Here is a 14,880-nt window from a genome sequence, read left to right on the forward strand (position 1 = left end):
CCAATACTTTTGAAATTGGAAGAAGATAGAAACCAGTTTGAATTAACAGATCACGAAAGAGCAATACCTTTTTCAACTCCTTCGAGTAACGAATAGAAAATCGAAGGATACTTTGTATTTAATTGGAAGTGTTCCCGGTGTTACAGCCTATCCCTTAAGTTTTGACTCCATCAAAAATATTGAAAAAGCAAATTAAGTTACGAGAAGACTCGGCAAATGAAATACTCGTTAATATAGCTTGTACTCCTGAACGGTTTACTTCAGTAAACCTCATCACAGCTCATTAGCTGAAGTGATCATAAAATAGAGACGTCGATTGGCCTAATTGGAAGACTAAGTGCGTCTTTATTTGGATTTTTTTATCGTGACAGTTCATAGGAAGATACTGAGATGTAAAAAGGAACAAAACTACAGAGGTATTCAAAGAAAAACGTGTACTTTTACTGGCACAGGCAATCACGAGCACTCATTTGAATAGGGTTCTAACATCATTATTAATTTCCGTCAGTCCAGAGATTGGGTTGCCTTAGCACTCCATTCCATTCGCGTCTGCTAGCAACTTCATGGATTCACATTTCTTAGCTTTCACTCTTTGGTATTAAGTTAGCTGTAAAGAAAACATTTTTGACCAATAACTGGCGTCTTTCTTTTAAGGTTTCAAATGAAGAACAGATAACGTAAGTCCCATCTCACATATTCAGAATGAAGGGCCATCTGTTTCATCAATATAACTCACCCCTACTAATAAGTATTATACATAGTACTTCTTTACATTACCAGACAAAACCGACTGATACTAATTTAAATATTAAATTAACCACTTTCTTCTACGAAGTTTCAAAAATAATTACACGCTATTCATACTTTATCTCAGGATGCCTCTTTAAAGCACAACGTATTACTTAAGTACATAATTAGCTTACTTATAGCTTATTAACTTAGAGGCGTACATGGTTTACCTTGCGAAATATTTCGTGCGTAATCATAGTTTCCTCTTGCATTAGTAGGTTACAGTATGCTCAGATTAGTATTGATCCTTGGGCCAAGAGTACATCAAGAGATCAAATTTACGTTGGCTCGCAGGAAATTACAGTCTTTAAATCTCGATTTCCGATGGTTAGTGAAATATTATAGTACCTGAATTATGTTAAATAAAACGTCAAAGCATAGGAATTATCCTCAGTGTAATTAGTAGCTTTCATTAAAAAAATAATGTGGAAATCCGTATTGCAGAAATTGATAGTGGCGATATAAGTTTACAGTCAATTTCTAAGGTGACGCGTGAAGTAATGAGCCAAAAGACTCATGATATCGGTGGAGGACGAGTTTATTTTTAAACTGGTACTATGAAATGACTCACCGGTCGACAGATATCGCAGTGAGTGAAAACACGGAGGCGGCCACACTGCAGTTGGCCACAAAGTTGGAGAATGAGCAGTAGACAGCGCCGAAGGGCCAATCCCCGTCCAGCATAAAGACTAAGTTGAAGGCGCAGTTGAGAAGCGACAGGAGAAGGTCCGATACGCTAAGGTTGACCAGGAAACAGTTGGTAGCCGTCCGCATCCTCCGGTGTCCTGCGAATAAAACAAAAGACAAAAAGAAATGATTCCCTCTACCAAGGAAAAAATGCGAATTCAACAATAGGACCGTATCGGTGTAATACAAGTCAGATACCCTGGGACAAATCAACCCCTTTACCTTATGATACTTTCCAATTAATCTCCAAGCGTAGTTGCTGTTGTGCCTTACATTTTAAAACAATCTGTGGGGCGGTAAAGTTATTCTTTTCAACATCATGATGTCACTCTATTTCACGCCTTTCGCCAATGTACTCTCGAAGTTCATAACCGTGAATTTATGCCCCTCACATTACAAATTGGCACAGAAAAAATTTCCGCAACCATTTAGACCTGTGCGTCATCATTCTTCCACAATATTTTTTCATATATTGGGATGTATATATTCACAAACTAAGTGGTTGGTCGGGTAAAACTTACACACTAAGGGTATATAAGGGGCATTTTTATTCCCTTTCCTATCTGATTTTTTTCTACAAAGGATAAGGGATCAGAATAATATTGTCCGACCGCGAAAAGGGTGAAAATATTCAGTTCAAAATTAGTCTGGTGTATAATCATCCCCTGCTACACACCCTAGTGGTGGCTTGCAGATTACTAAAAATAGAAAAAAAAATCTCTTGGTATCCCAAGACACTAGTCGAAGGAATTCCTGTACGTTGACTCCTTGTATCAACTTGTCAGTACACCAACTAGGTGCGCTAATATTCTTGATTTGTTAGCAACGGACATACCCGAAAAACCCTTAACTATAGAAACTATAAAAGAAATTGGTGACTACAGGGCAGAAAATGCTAAGTTTGTGCAAAATGGGGTCAGAAATAAGAAGCCTAGGAGAAAAACTTACCTTTTTAAAAGAGGGGAATATAATGCCCTAAAATGCGTGCTTCAGAGTCAACTTGTAAATTAAAAAAAAAATAGTAATCACCGAAATACCAAGGTTACGTGGGATCATATCCTTGAGATCACGCGCTCCGCAGTCAACAAGTTTATTCCCCGTAAATGTATGACAGATAACTCTAAACCTATATGGTACAACGGGGAAGTAAGAAAAGTATCGCGACATCAAAGTATATTTCACGCCAAGATGAAAAATATTAGATGATGTCTCTAGTAACAAAATAATTTAATTCACTTTTGATTGCAAGATATGTAAGACGAATGTCAAGAAGGAATTTCGAAAAGCGTTGACCGAACTCAAAAGGTAAAGATTAGTGGAAAATTTGGAAGAGAATCCGAAATCATTTTGGTCGTACATCAGAGAGGTTGAGGGATATAAGTCAACTGTCAATTCACTTAAAAATAATAAAGGCGAAAGAATAACCAGCAGCTTGGAACAGACTTACTTATTGAATTCCTTCTTTCAAAGCGTCTTCACCAATGCATCGCAGAATAGCTCCGATAGCTTACCAAATCGTGCCGGCCAACCGATGCCCATAATTGAAATCTCATATAATGGAATAAATGTTTGCCTAATAATATATTAAATAATAAGCCTAATAATATTAGAAAAATATTAAGCCTAATAACTCCTCCGGGCCCGATGAAATACACGTAGGTATATTTAACGATTTAGCATCGAAAGTGACGCCGTATCTAGAAATCATATTTACTATGTCGCTAGTAGATCACAAGTTTCCAGAGAATGGGAAACGGCTAAGCAGAACCGACAAACTTGGTCATTGGTTAGGTATCCATTCCACCAGGCTATCTAAGGAGGAAGAAGTCCATAGGGTAAACGATTAGTTAAGAGGTCATATTTGTGTGTGTTTCTGCAGGAAAACATTTGATAGCGATCGGGGATTGAAATACGGGTAGGCAAACGAAATAAAGGTAGGCAAAAGAAGAGATAGTGATGAGGTAAGGGATTACGGCTTAGGTACGACTACTGGCTGCGGGGAGCAAGGAATGAAATTCTGCAAGAGACAGGGTTTAGTCATCAACAGAACTTGGTTTAGACACCGCAAAAGGCGTGGATATACATTAAAAGTGTCCAGTGACTCAGAAAGACATCAGGTATTTATATTATGGCTAGGCACAGATTTAGTAACAGAGTGATCAATTCGCAGTTTCCTGGAGGTGGATACAGACTCTGAACAAAATTTAGTATCCATGAAGGGTAGCGTCCGATTGAACAAGATAAGGCACAGGCGGCGGGTTAGGAAATGAAATTTATTGGAAGATTGGAAGATGGATTAACTGGAATGAATGAGAAGAATTATTATCAAACCGTAGAAAAAATCATGAATGAGAAAAAATAGCTGAGTTCTATCGAGAAAATATTGGTAATGTATCAAAAAAGGAATATTGAAAGCCGTAGAGGAAACTATAGGAACTGTTAGTAGGAAAAGGACAAAAAACCATGGATCACAGATGAAGTGATTATGAATATTAAATGAAAATTAAATGAAAACTAAAATCCATGAATATCACCCAAACGAGGATTTCAATGAGTAGATATGTATTAAAAGCTTTCATAATTTATGCTAGCTTGAGTGTTTATTGAATATTATTTTTAATAATATCATAAATATCAATAGCATATTTTCCATAAAGCAGTCCTGTGCCATACCACATTTACCATATTTAGATATAAATTTTAAATGTTAAAAAAATGATTCCTCTACATTAATGCATACTAATCCACATTTAATCAACAGGAGAACAAAGAGATATATTAATGTGAAAAGAAACACCGCAGTTCACAGAGCGTCCTCAAATGCCCTGGACACCTGTCAATATAATTTTCCAGTACCGTTGATGGCTCTGAATTCCTCGAGGCTTCGGTTACTTAAAAAAAGAATATCTTTCGAATGTTGAAGCCCACAGGGCTCTGGTTTAAGGTTCATCAAATTTTAAAAATTCTAAGAAATTTTTCATTCTCTAGCCTCTAGAGTTTGTTTTGAATTTTCATAATATTCACGTAAGCTGCCTGAGTGAAAGAAGGGTATTAAGTTTATTACATTCAAAATATAGAGAGCATTTGTTTGTGCGCGAAATTATCAACAATGAGATGAGTTTGATTAACAATTATCAGATTGATATTCCTGATTTGGCTTTGAATAGCAAACATTACATATGGAGGAAGTGATTAACATTCTCATTGATATGCAAGTATTTTTTATATACCGTCTATTGAAGGAAACGTATTTCATTATTGACATTATCATTATTAGGTAATCTACCGATTAAGAGAAGTTTTAGATGGACACGCTACCAAATGCATATCTTGTTTCACCTAAAAAAGCACAATCTACTTCCCACTTTAAACAAGCATCTCTTCATTTCTGTATATTTCCTTCCTCCTTTCATTCCGTCCAATATCCCTACCCTGTTCCTGGTCTTTCCTCGTTTGTCTAGCATTGTCCCCTCCCTGTCTTCAACAGCCCACTGCCGATTCATATGCTTTTCATCCATCTTCCCTGCCTCCTTATGGATTCTCCCAATAATCCCCTTTCCTCCCCCACCATACCCAGCTCTTTCTCATTTGTTTCCCTTTCTGTCCACTTCACCCTCTCCATACCCAGCAATTTTAAAGCCTCAAACCTACGCCTATCATACTGCTTCAATGACCATTTCTCCGCATAGTACATAACTACAATCCATATCAAAAGTTTGACGAGTCTTGTCTTGGCATCCTTACTCAACGTCCCTGTCATCAAATCCCTCCTCCTTGTAAAAGCTTCTTTACCGAACACATTTATTCTCCTTATTTCGCTAATACTTTGACCATTTTGGTACAAAAAACTTGCGAGATAACTAAACTGTTCCACTTGCTCTAATATTTGCCCTTATATTTTAATGATGAACTTAGACTCTCTAAACCGCCTAACCTTTGATTCATTAATATTGATTCTCATCCCATGTCTATTGCACTGAATTTCCAATTCACTAGCATGGTTGCAACCACGTGGCTGACTGATAAACTAAATTTTGATCATCAGCAAACCCAACTGATTTTTTGGATTCCCTATTGACTTTCATTCCTAACTAAAGATCTTCCAATGCCTTTTTTTATCATTTCCCCCACATATACGTTGAACAGGACCGGTGATAATTAACAACTCTGCCTGATTCTTCTTTCTAGCGCTGCCAATCCATACTCTCCGTCCTGAGCAGCTGAGCAGTGTGATACATGTCCATTTTCCGGATTAGTCCCCTGTACCTACAATCTATTCATATTTTCTCCACTACAGTCATTAATTTTTCCTAAATAATTCTATCAAAAGCCTCTTCGATATCTACGAAACAGGCAAATACGCCTTGATTGTATTCTATATTAATCTCTACTCGTGAATTCATTATCATCACAAGTGCCTCTTTCCTTCCTGAACTCATACTGAGCAGCAACTCAGTAATCATTTACCCTACTCTGTATCCTTTAGTTGGTAGTCCTGAGAGCTGCTTTACCTGTGTGTGAAATCAAACTTATTGTCCTGTAACCCTCACTTAATGTAACCTTTACTGGAATGGGAAATAACACTGATCTCATAAAGTCGTCCGACCAGATTCCTTCACCACATAAGCTACGAATTAGCCCATATAGACTCTGCACCTCACATTTTACGAAATCTTTTTGTAGTTCCGCAGTAATTTTGCCAACTCCTACGGCTTTGTTTGATTTGGTCTACCTTAATGCCCTTTCTACATTGTTTTAAAGCATGGTTGCACCTAAAAATCTTCCTCTACGTCATGTTCTCTTTCTACGTCTAACCTTATTGGCCTAAGTTCCTTACCTTTGCTATGGAAGAGCTAAGTTCCTTAGCTCTTCCATAGCAAATTCAGCGAAATGATCGTATTCATGATCTGGCCTTAATTAAAAAACATTATAGAATACATATTGATTTGTCAAACTATGTATCGATAATTGGTGCATAAAAACGTCGAATTGTAAGATATAATGCAAAATTGTTTACTTATTATATTAGTTATTCGTTATTTACTTTTCTGTCCATTCTAAAGCTGAAATAGACCTCCTATCAATGCAAATTCGACCCCTGGAGGTCTAAATCGACCACCTTGGAGTCCCCGAGACTCTTGAGTCCAACTGCTATCTTAAAATAATTGAAATGCCACATGGTTGTAAAAACACATTCTTTAAAATGCAACGAATCAATTTAATTTCAAATTATTAATATCAAAGGGAAAGCGCTATTTGCCTGGTATGATTTCTTCCGTAAATTAGAAATATATGTCAAAAACCTAAAATTGGCATTTATTTAGGGTCATTACACGTAAAGTCAACAAAACCTCTTAGTTTTTGATGAGGGTTTCTGCAGTACATGATTCCTATTCGAAACTTTGCCCATGAAATAGTTTTGTTGATCCATCCCCCCATTGTTTAAAGAAGTAAAAATAAATGCAAATTTTATTTTGAAGTATTCTGATAATCCAACTCACCCTTTTTATGTTAATAACCATTTTTAAAATCAATGTTTATCATTATTAAAAAAATGGTGCCAAATATCGTTAAGGATCTTTGTACGGAAAGTTAAAATATAAAAGATTGATGCCAAAAATGGCACTTTTAAGTGTGGAACAACCGTTAAATGAACATTTTAGGAGTGAAGTTACATATTTGGGTATAGTATAAGTAGAGTTTCAGATTTGGCGGCAAACAGGCTTATGGAAATGTTTATATAAACATTGAAGGTTATAAAGTGAACGCAATAACTAAAGAGTTCGTCACAAAATATGTTTTTACAGAGACGAAGATTCATATAGAATAAGCATGACTGTTGTTTTTTTTTAATTTTCGTAATGCAGCTGCATCTCATCTCGACTAATGTCTGGATTTTAAAGGGGATTGTGTCGTTAAAGCGAGAACGTTGAGGGCCCCTAATCATGATGGCTTTCCTTTTGTCTCCCACGCAGTATCCCAGCCGAAAATCCTCCGCGTCCCCCGGAGAGAGGGAGCGGAAAGTGCCTCTCCCTCCTACCTCTTCCCTTGACGCATCGCCTTAATGGTCGACCCGCGGCGCCCTCGTGGGAATAATTCCCCAACTAAATCGGAAAGTCCGCATTCCAAGTTTCACCTGCAGACATCGTCCCCGCTTCGTGGAACTTTTTTTTCCTCCGCAGAGGCTAAAAAAATGATACCTGGTAATGAAGGGAAGTCATAGTCATCGAAAGTTTACCGTCGCATTTTCTTTTAGTAACCTCCGTCCTAAGTTTTCTAACTTGCTAACCGTGTCGTTTACAGAGGAATCTAATTGAATCATTTCGTTTTTCACGAGAAATGTAACAAGTACCCACTGCATTCACTCCATGCTCTTTGAAAGATCAAAAGGAAGTTTCTTGGATGTGCTATTTTGGTAAATCTCATTCATTTGTCCTGCGTCGGCTTAGTAGGGCAGTGAAGATCAATCCAAAACGAAATTGCCTGGAAGTGTCGCACTTTCAAAATGAAAAGATGTTTAACTTAGGAAATGAGATTTGTTATTCGTCGAATGATTTTTGTCGCACTTTGTAACACTTGAAATCAAATGGATACACTATGAGTAACTTGGTTAATGGCTAGGATCGTTCTCACTGACTTGTTATCATGCGTGATTTCATCCCATTAATTCTTCGCGTTCATATTTTTATCATCTTTAAATCTTTGCCCAACGCTGAAGTGTTTTTTCATAACTCCTTATTATCGCGAGTATAACTATAGTCAGCATTCTCCCTGCTTCCATTTATATTTAGAGTCATATGGATTAAAAAAATCCCCTTCCAATTAGATAACTAATTATTTTTGAGTTTTGTTAACAAAACACTATTCTTGAAGTATTTTCATAACTATTTATTTTATCATAAAACATTATATCATTTGGCTTTTTTTACTTGCTTTATTCATTTAAGTTTTACGTGAGCTTGAGAGATTTTAAGAAAAAAACCAAGAGACGTCTTTTACGTTTATTCTACAATGAATGAACCAATTAAAAATGAGTATTTTTATTTTCAGGATGATAAATATATACGCTTAGAAATTTTATTTATTGCAAGAATATCGAAAATATTACATGCGTAACCTCTTGATACTCATTAAAATCAATTCATATGAACATGAATCTGTTGGTGTAAATGAAAATTCATTCTACTGACCCAGAATATTTTGATTGGCTGATTTTCGAATTGCTGCTTTAACAAGGCTGTCCCTCATTCACTTCTTTGTCCATTACATTTGAGTCCAAAAAGTCAAAATATACGGAATATGCTACTCATTTTACGGTAGAAGGGTTAAAGAAAATTCATTATTAATGCTTTGGAAACTTAGGGTGATGAAAGTGATTTCAATAGACAAAGTAGAGGAAATAGAATGCGTAATAAAAAGCGCTAATACAGGTTACTGGAGGAGTCTGCATGCACAGGATAGTTTATAGGATTCAATCTAATTTATGGATAAAAGCAAATGTGCCAGGGATTTTGTGTTTCTTTTTGTAAATGTTATTTAGTGCTGAAGGCAAAGAAGAACATTATTTACTTTTATCAATGAAAATGTATACCCTCATTGGTCATACGCCTGATGGCTATCTATAATATAGGAGGAAATAGATTTGAAGTTGTCGCAAGGTTGTTTCAATGCTCATGGCCTTTGTGTTGGCAAATGCATATAGTTTACAACTTGCACTTGCTCTTTGACATTAGTATTTTTAAAGATGGGAAATTTCACAGAGAAATATCATATCCCTAGACGGGGATTTGAATCCTGTTATTTCGACGGATGGATCCAATTCAAAATCCGGTCTGGGTGAATAATTCTGCCACTGTGAAATTTATATGCACATCAGAGGGTGACTGATATTTTACCGTTGTGGTATTTCCCTAAGTTTCTCTTAATTTAATATCTTCAAATTTATGCGTATCATATAAGCGGCCAACTTTTCCCTGCCTAGTGATATTAAATTAAGAACTTGCTAATTAAACAGTTCACATTTAGAAACCCCCTGGGTTTACCCTTTTACCTTGTTTCTCCCGCGAACTTCTTTGCAAATAATTGATAATTGCATCCTTCTTCCAAACTTCCACCCTCATGTGGTCTTCTCAAAAAGTAACAAGAGACCAGCCTCCTACAAGGTCTTCTTTTGAGGCCAGACCGAACTGCTAAAAGGTCATAAGGTGGAATAAAAGGGAAATAGGCTGATTCAGTTTCACCTCACGAATAGTTTCTTTGCGAATACTTGAGATTCTCGGGCTCGTAAATGGGGTTGTGTCTTTGGTGCACATAAAAGTTCTGTGAAGCAATGAAACTGCGTGAACTTCGAGGTTAATGACGGAAACATAAATATACTTTTGTATACGTAATAATGATAGGTGTATGAAGCACTCAATGTTCAAAAATAAAATCCCCCATTTGGATGGTACCATGAAACGGCATAATTTGGGTCAAATATGTAAAAAACTATTTAAAGATTACATTGCATTGATGCAGTCCTTCATTAATATTTTCTCAAAACCGGTATTTCGCCATTATGGAGATTGGAACTCTTGTAAACGTTATGTTGCAATGATTTACAAGATTATAGATCCATGCTTCTAGTTTGTACAAAAGCAATGGCTCTCAACAGGAGACTGGAAAAACTTCTTCGTGGGCGAATTTCGGGTTTTCATTAGTAAAAGTGAAACACAGGTTCGTTGATCGACTCAAAAGTAAAGTGTTCAGGAAGGTGATGATTAAGTTTTTAGGTCACCCAAGTATCCTTTGATAAAAGTAAATAGCAAATGCTTATTGCAATAATAATTAATCGCTAAAACTATTTCAAAGGACCTGGAGATGAGGATTAAATATAGTGACAAGGGTAAATGCGCTAAAAGGTGGGATGCACGGTAATGCGTTGTCAACATGGGGTCAATTACTGAATACGTGCTGCAAGGTAATGCCATGATACATGTTTTGTATGCCATTTCACAACTAAATATCTTGAAAATACGATCAAAAGATTTTTTCTAAATTATCTTTGCCTAATTAAAGTGCCCTTGGCGTTATCAACTTTTAAATCGGTTATAATTTTTACGGGGAATCTTATTTCGTGCCTCGCAATCACGACTTTAGTATTATATCTGGTGCATGTTTCTTTATTCAGCGGGTTTGGATTATTTTTGTTCTTTTTGAAATCACAATATTTACTGAATTTTAAATGAATGATGGGACAATCGACGGTGAAACATTATTACTTAAGAATTTGACTTCGCAGACAGAATCTTACCTGAAATAATGTCAACATTTCATTCTTAATTAGTGAGTTATCTAAAATGCATAATTTGTTGAATTTCAAATTTCTATTAAGATTATTTCGAAATAGTTAACGGTGATGGATAGGAACATATTCATCAAGTATAATCAATGATAGTAAACGGAGGTACAAGCTTGATGAATATTTTCCTATCCATCAGTCATCTGCAGCTCCTACCTTCCTGCTGCTGAAGCCATACCTGGCTGCAAAAGTAAGATAAATAGCTAAAAAATAGGAAGGATCAGGTGAAATTGAATTTTTATAAGCCAAAAACAAAAGTTTAAAATGCCTAATTACAATTGAAACAACTGATGAATTCTTAAATGATTTCTTTTACGTAATAAATTTTGCATCGGCTACTCTTGGAAAAGCTCAGCCTATTTCTGTTGCATCACTTATGAGTAATAGTGCTAAAATATCAAAACATATATTCAGCCAAGCAATCCAGTTTTTTACTAAAGGGAAAATTTTAAAAACTCTTTCTCCTCGCAGTTATACACGCAGTGATTGCTCTCCTTATCAGTTCGACTCTGCCGGATGTCTTCAGGAACAGGCACGCAGTCAAACGCATGACGTGAATACTAATGATATCGTTGATGACAGTTAACGATTCTCGGATAACAATATCTCCTAGGCTATCAAAACACACTGTACACTTGCGGAGACAGCTCTCTTTTGCCCGAGTGTATCGGTGTGTTAATTCTACACACAGTGGGAGAATAGGCCTTCCACTGTAGGTGTCTGTCTCCTGGTGTATAAGAGGTTAGGTTTAATTGTAAGTAGTAATCTCTGAAGTCCAAATCTGTGGTGATTGGATGTGTTTATTCCTTATAGTAATTTATGCTTTCATGAATTGAAGTAAGCTTTTCATCGATACATTGATGCAATTATTATAAGGGATAACGCATAGTATAAATTTTGTGCATTGGATTGGCATGTGTATTATTTAACGAGGAATTTAAAAACGAATTTTCAAATGGATAACCTAGGTATTAAGGATATCTAAGTGTGATTTCCGAGTGATTACGAAATATAGAAAATACAGGGATTCAAAAAAAGAGGCCAGTTGATTTCTCTGTGCTATCTGCGGTTTCCTAGGAAGATCTAGTATTTAGAGGGTAGCACCCCTTGAAATGGGCATTGGGATTGTCCAGAGGGATCACTGGAGATTTGAATCGAGGGCTCTCGTGTTCTAGCTCCGACCCTTACACCATTCAGACTACCACATAGATTATTCATTTAGTAGGTTGGCAAATGAATAGATTGCTTTGGTATTACGTGTTTGCAAAAATGGTGCTAACACTAAGATTCATATACTATCTAGTAAATATATCTTAGCGTAGATATATAGTATCTACACTAAGTGTAGTATAGCATAGTATACTATATACACCATAGTGTAGTATACTATAGTATCTACACTATAGTGTAGATACATAGTAAAGGTATGGGTAACTCATTTTTATTACTAAGAATCACATAGCTTAGCTCCATAACATTTGGAGTCGACCTTCTCAAACTATTATGTTTATTAAGATTTATAATTTCCAAACTTCAATCGAGCAATTTGTATTTCACATTGAAAAGAGACTGCCTGGGATTTTTATCGTATGTTTGACTGTTATAGCATGTCATGAATAAATTATTCAAAAGAAAAGAAAATAAATCATCACTTTATATTTACTTTGGTAAAATTATTATAGAGCTGTGTTTAAATTTTATTTCAGAATTCAAAACTTATGATGTAATTTTGGAATTAATACACTGCCATAACTTCCATCTTTGACCAAGTGAATTTTTAACGGTAATATTTTTGAAATCAATTTTTTATTGGAAGCTATGTCATTTTATCTTAATTAATTATGGTAGATAAAATAAAAATCTTACGTTCATGCAGGTATTATCGCATTCTGAGACAGATATATGTGACCTATGTTTTCAAATACTCCAGGATACTTTATGTAACTAACATACTCGTAAAATGATGCTATTTCTAAAGAAGAGGAGAAATCAAGAAGAAGAAATCATGTCCAAAGATGGACAGAGAATCAAACCCACAAGCGCATGTAAACAAAACTAAAATGCAAATCTGCGAATACTGGGCTAAAAATTCAATATACATTCGGCGAGGCAAAACATTCTTCAGAAAAGAAAACCACAGGTAAACCAAGGACTATCCAGATTAGTACAATACCTTGCCCTAATGAGGAGAACTTCAATTTGTTAAGCTCAAAAAATTCACTCAAATCGAGTGCTTATATCGGCGTTGCCACTTAAATTTATCCATTTAGAATGCTCTACATTATGAGAATACACAATTTTTTTTCAAGATTTCCTCTCCCAAATAATTTTAAAATTTGGAACTGCCCACAAAAAATCAAAAATCCAAATTCAAGGTGGGATGTAGTCCTGAAAGTAAATACTCGATGGAAGGAACGCTGTCAATTGGCGAGAAGAAGTGATCGAATCAAGTTGTTTCCTAAAAGGTCTGAGTGAGAGGATTCCCGCAGTCATTTCTCCTTTCTTTTGTCTCCTCGTGAAAAGAAATTTCGTTACTAAGCACGCCCCGAGATGCTGTGCTACAACGTTGAGCGAACAAAAACTCTCGCAAATGAAATGTGCAAAGAAAAGCGATTGGCGAAATTCCATTCAAGATGCCGCCCTCTTGAAAAAAAACCTCATTCTGCGGGAAACAAGAGAATGAAATTCGATTTGATGTCTTGAGCGTTCATATTACGGCGAGCATGACTTTCTTTTACCTATCCTGAGGAATAATTTCGAATTTTGTTTACATACATCTTTTTACTACGTAGGGCAAAAGTAGATTGTTTCAATTTGCATGCTCCGCTTCAATTTTCTCCGGAGCTGCATTGTATCGTAATTTTATAAAAATGTGTGCACACATTCAAACTATCGTGTTAAAATGTAGTTAGTATAAAAAGTGGAAGAAAAATGATGAAAGCACTTTATTCACTTTCTTTGCACGATTATTATTAGAATTCTACTGTTTAAGTCTGACACTAATGATAAATTGTTTAGCCCCTCGATACAAAACTGTCATACAATCGCATTTGAAAAAACAAATATGGTTACCATACATCGTCAAGTATTTCACATTTGTGCTTGTGTACACATAGACGCAATCCAATAAAATAAAAAATACACTTACACGTATACTAAAATGCTAGAAAATGGTACAAACACTGGCATATCAAATATGGACACGATTTTTTGAAATATTCCGTTGGCACAACCATCTTTTTCAAAGGAAGGAGGAAGACTGATAGCAAGAGTGACGGACAAGATGGGAGGACAGGAGTAGGATAGGGGAGAAGGAGAAGAAAGGGTAAGTTTTGAGGGACAAGCAGCCGGAAGGAGAGCCGACGATGTGGGAGGGTACCCTCTAGTGGTCAAGGTACAGACCCGGGTCCAGTTCACTTCAGAGAGCCAAATACACCGAGGTTTTTGAGCTTGAATAGTATGTTTGAGGGAGAAATGGACATTGTAATTGAAAAATTGAAGCATTAATTAAAAGAAAAATTGTGAAAGGAGGAATGTTTTGGAAATGGCAGAGAGGTGGATGCGAAAGAAAAGTTGCAAGAGGCGTGGTGATTATGGGGTTTTTGAGGTGTATGGTGCATTACCCTACGTACGAGGGGCAGAGCTCAGTTGGTAACTTATAAATGACTTATATAATGGGGCGTGCATGAGGAAGTGAAGGGGGATGCGAGAGAATTAATTGATTGTGAGGAGAGGCATGAAGTGGTGAGGACATGCTTTAGATTTGGTTCGATTGCAGGGTGGATTCGGTGGTGACACTGAATTTATGGAAAGGAGGAGTTAGCTGAGGGTTTTTTGGATATCAATATGTCGGATGGATTGGCGGGTTATCTAAAGGTGACGGAGGTACATTAAGATAGTGTATTTTCCGTTGTTTTGCCGTCAGTCAGTATGGGGAAAAGACTTTGAGGATATACAAGGTCGCACCCAAAAGTGGTAGCACTGCTTTTCTCTGGCGCGAACGGAGCGATGGAGGGGGGTCTGCCTGGCGGGGTAAGGCGGAGGGGGCTCTTAGCAACAGATCG

At 36.4% G+C, this 14,880-nt stretch overlaps 1 protein-coding gene across 1 annotated transcript in view; it reads right to left on the minus strand.

Moving 5' to 3' along the window:
* LOC139692171 (tachykinin-like peptides receptor 86C) overlaps window positions 1-14,880 on the minus strand; it is a 228,640-nt gene that overhangs the window by 38,135 nt on the left and 175,625 nt on the right. The window contains exon 2 of the mRNA XM_071590235.1: window positions 1,361-1,574. Within this exon, the coding sequence (XP_071446336.1) occupies window positions 1,361-1,574 (214 nt within the window). The remainder of the gene's footprint in view (window positions 1-1,360; window positions 1,575-14,880) is intronic.

Source organism: Hetaerina americana, unplaced genomic scaffold (assembly GCF_022747635.1).
Source record: "Hetaerina americana unplaced genomic scaffold, ioHetAmer1.1.p SCAF_4, whole genome shotgun sequence".
Classification (NCBI taxonomy): Eukaryota; Metazoa; Arthropoda; class Insecta; order Odonata; family Calopterygidae; genus Hetaerina; species Hetaerina americana.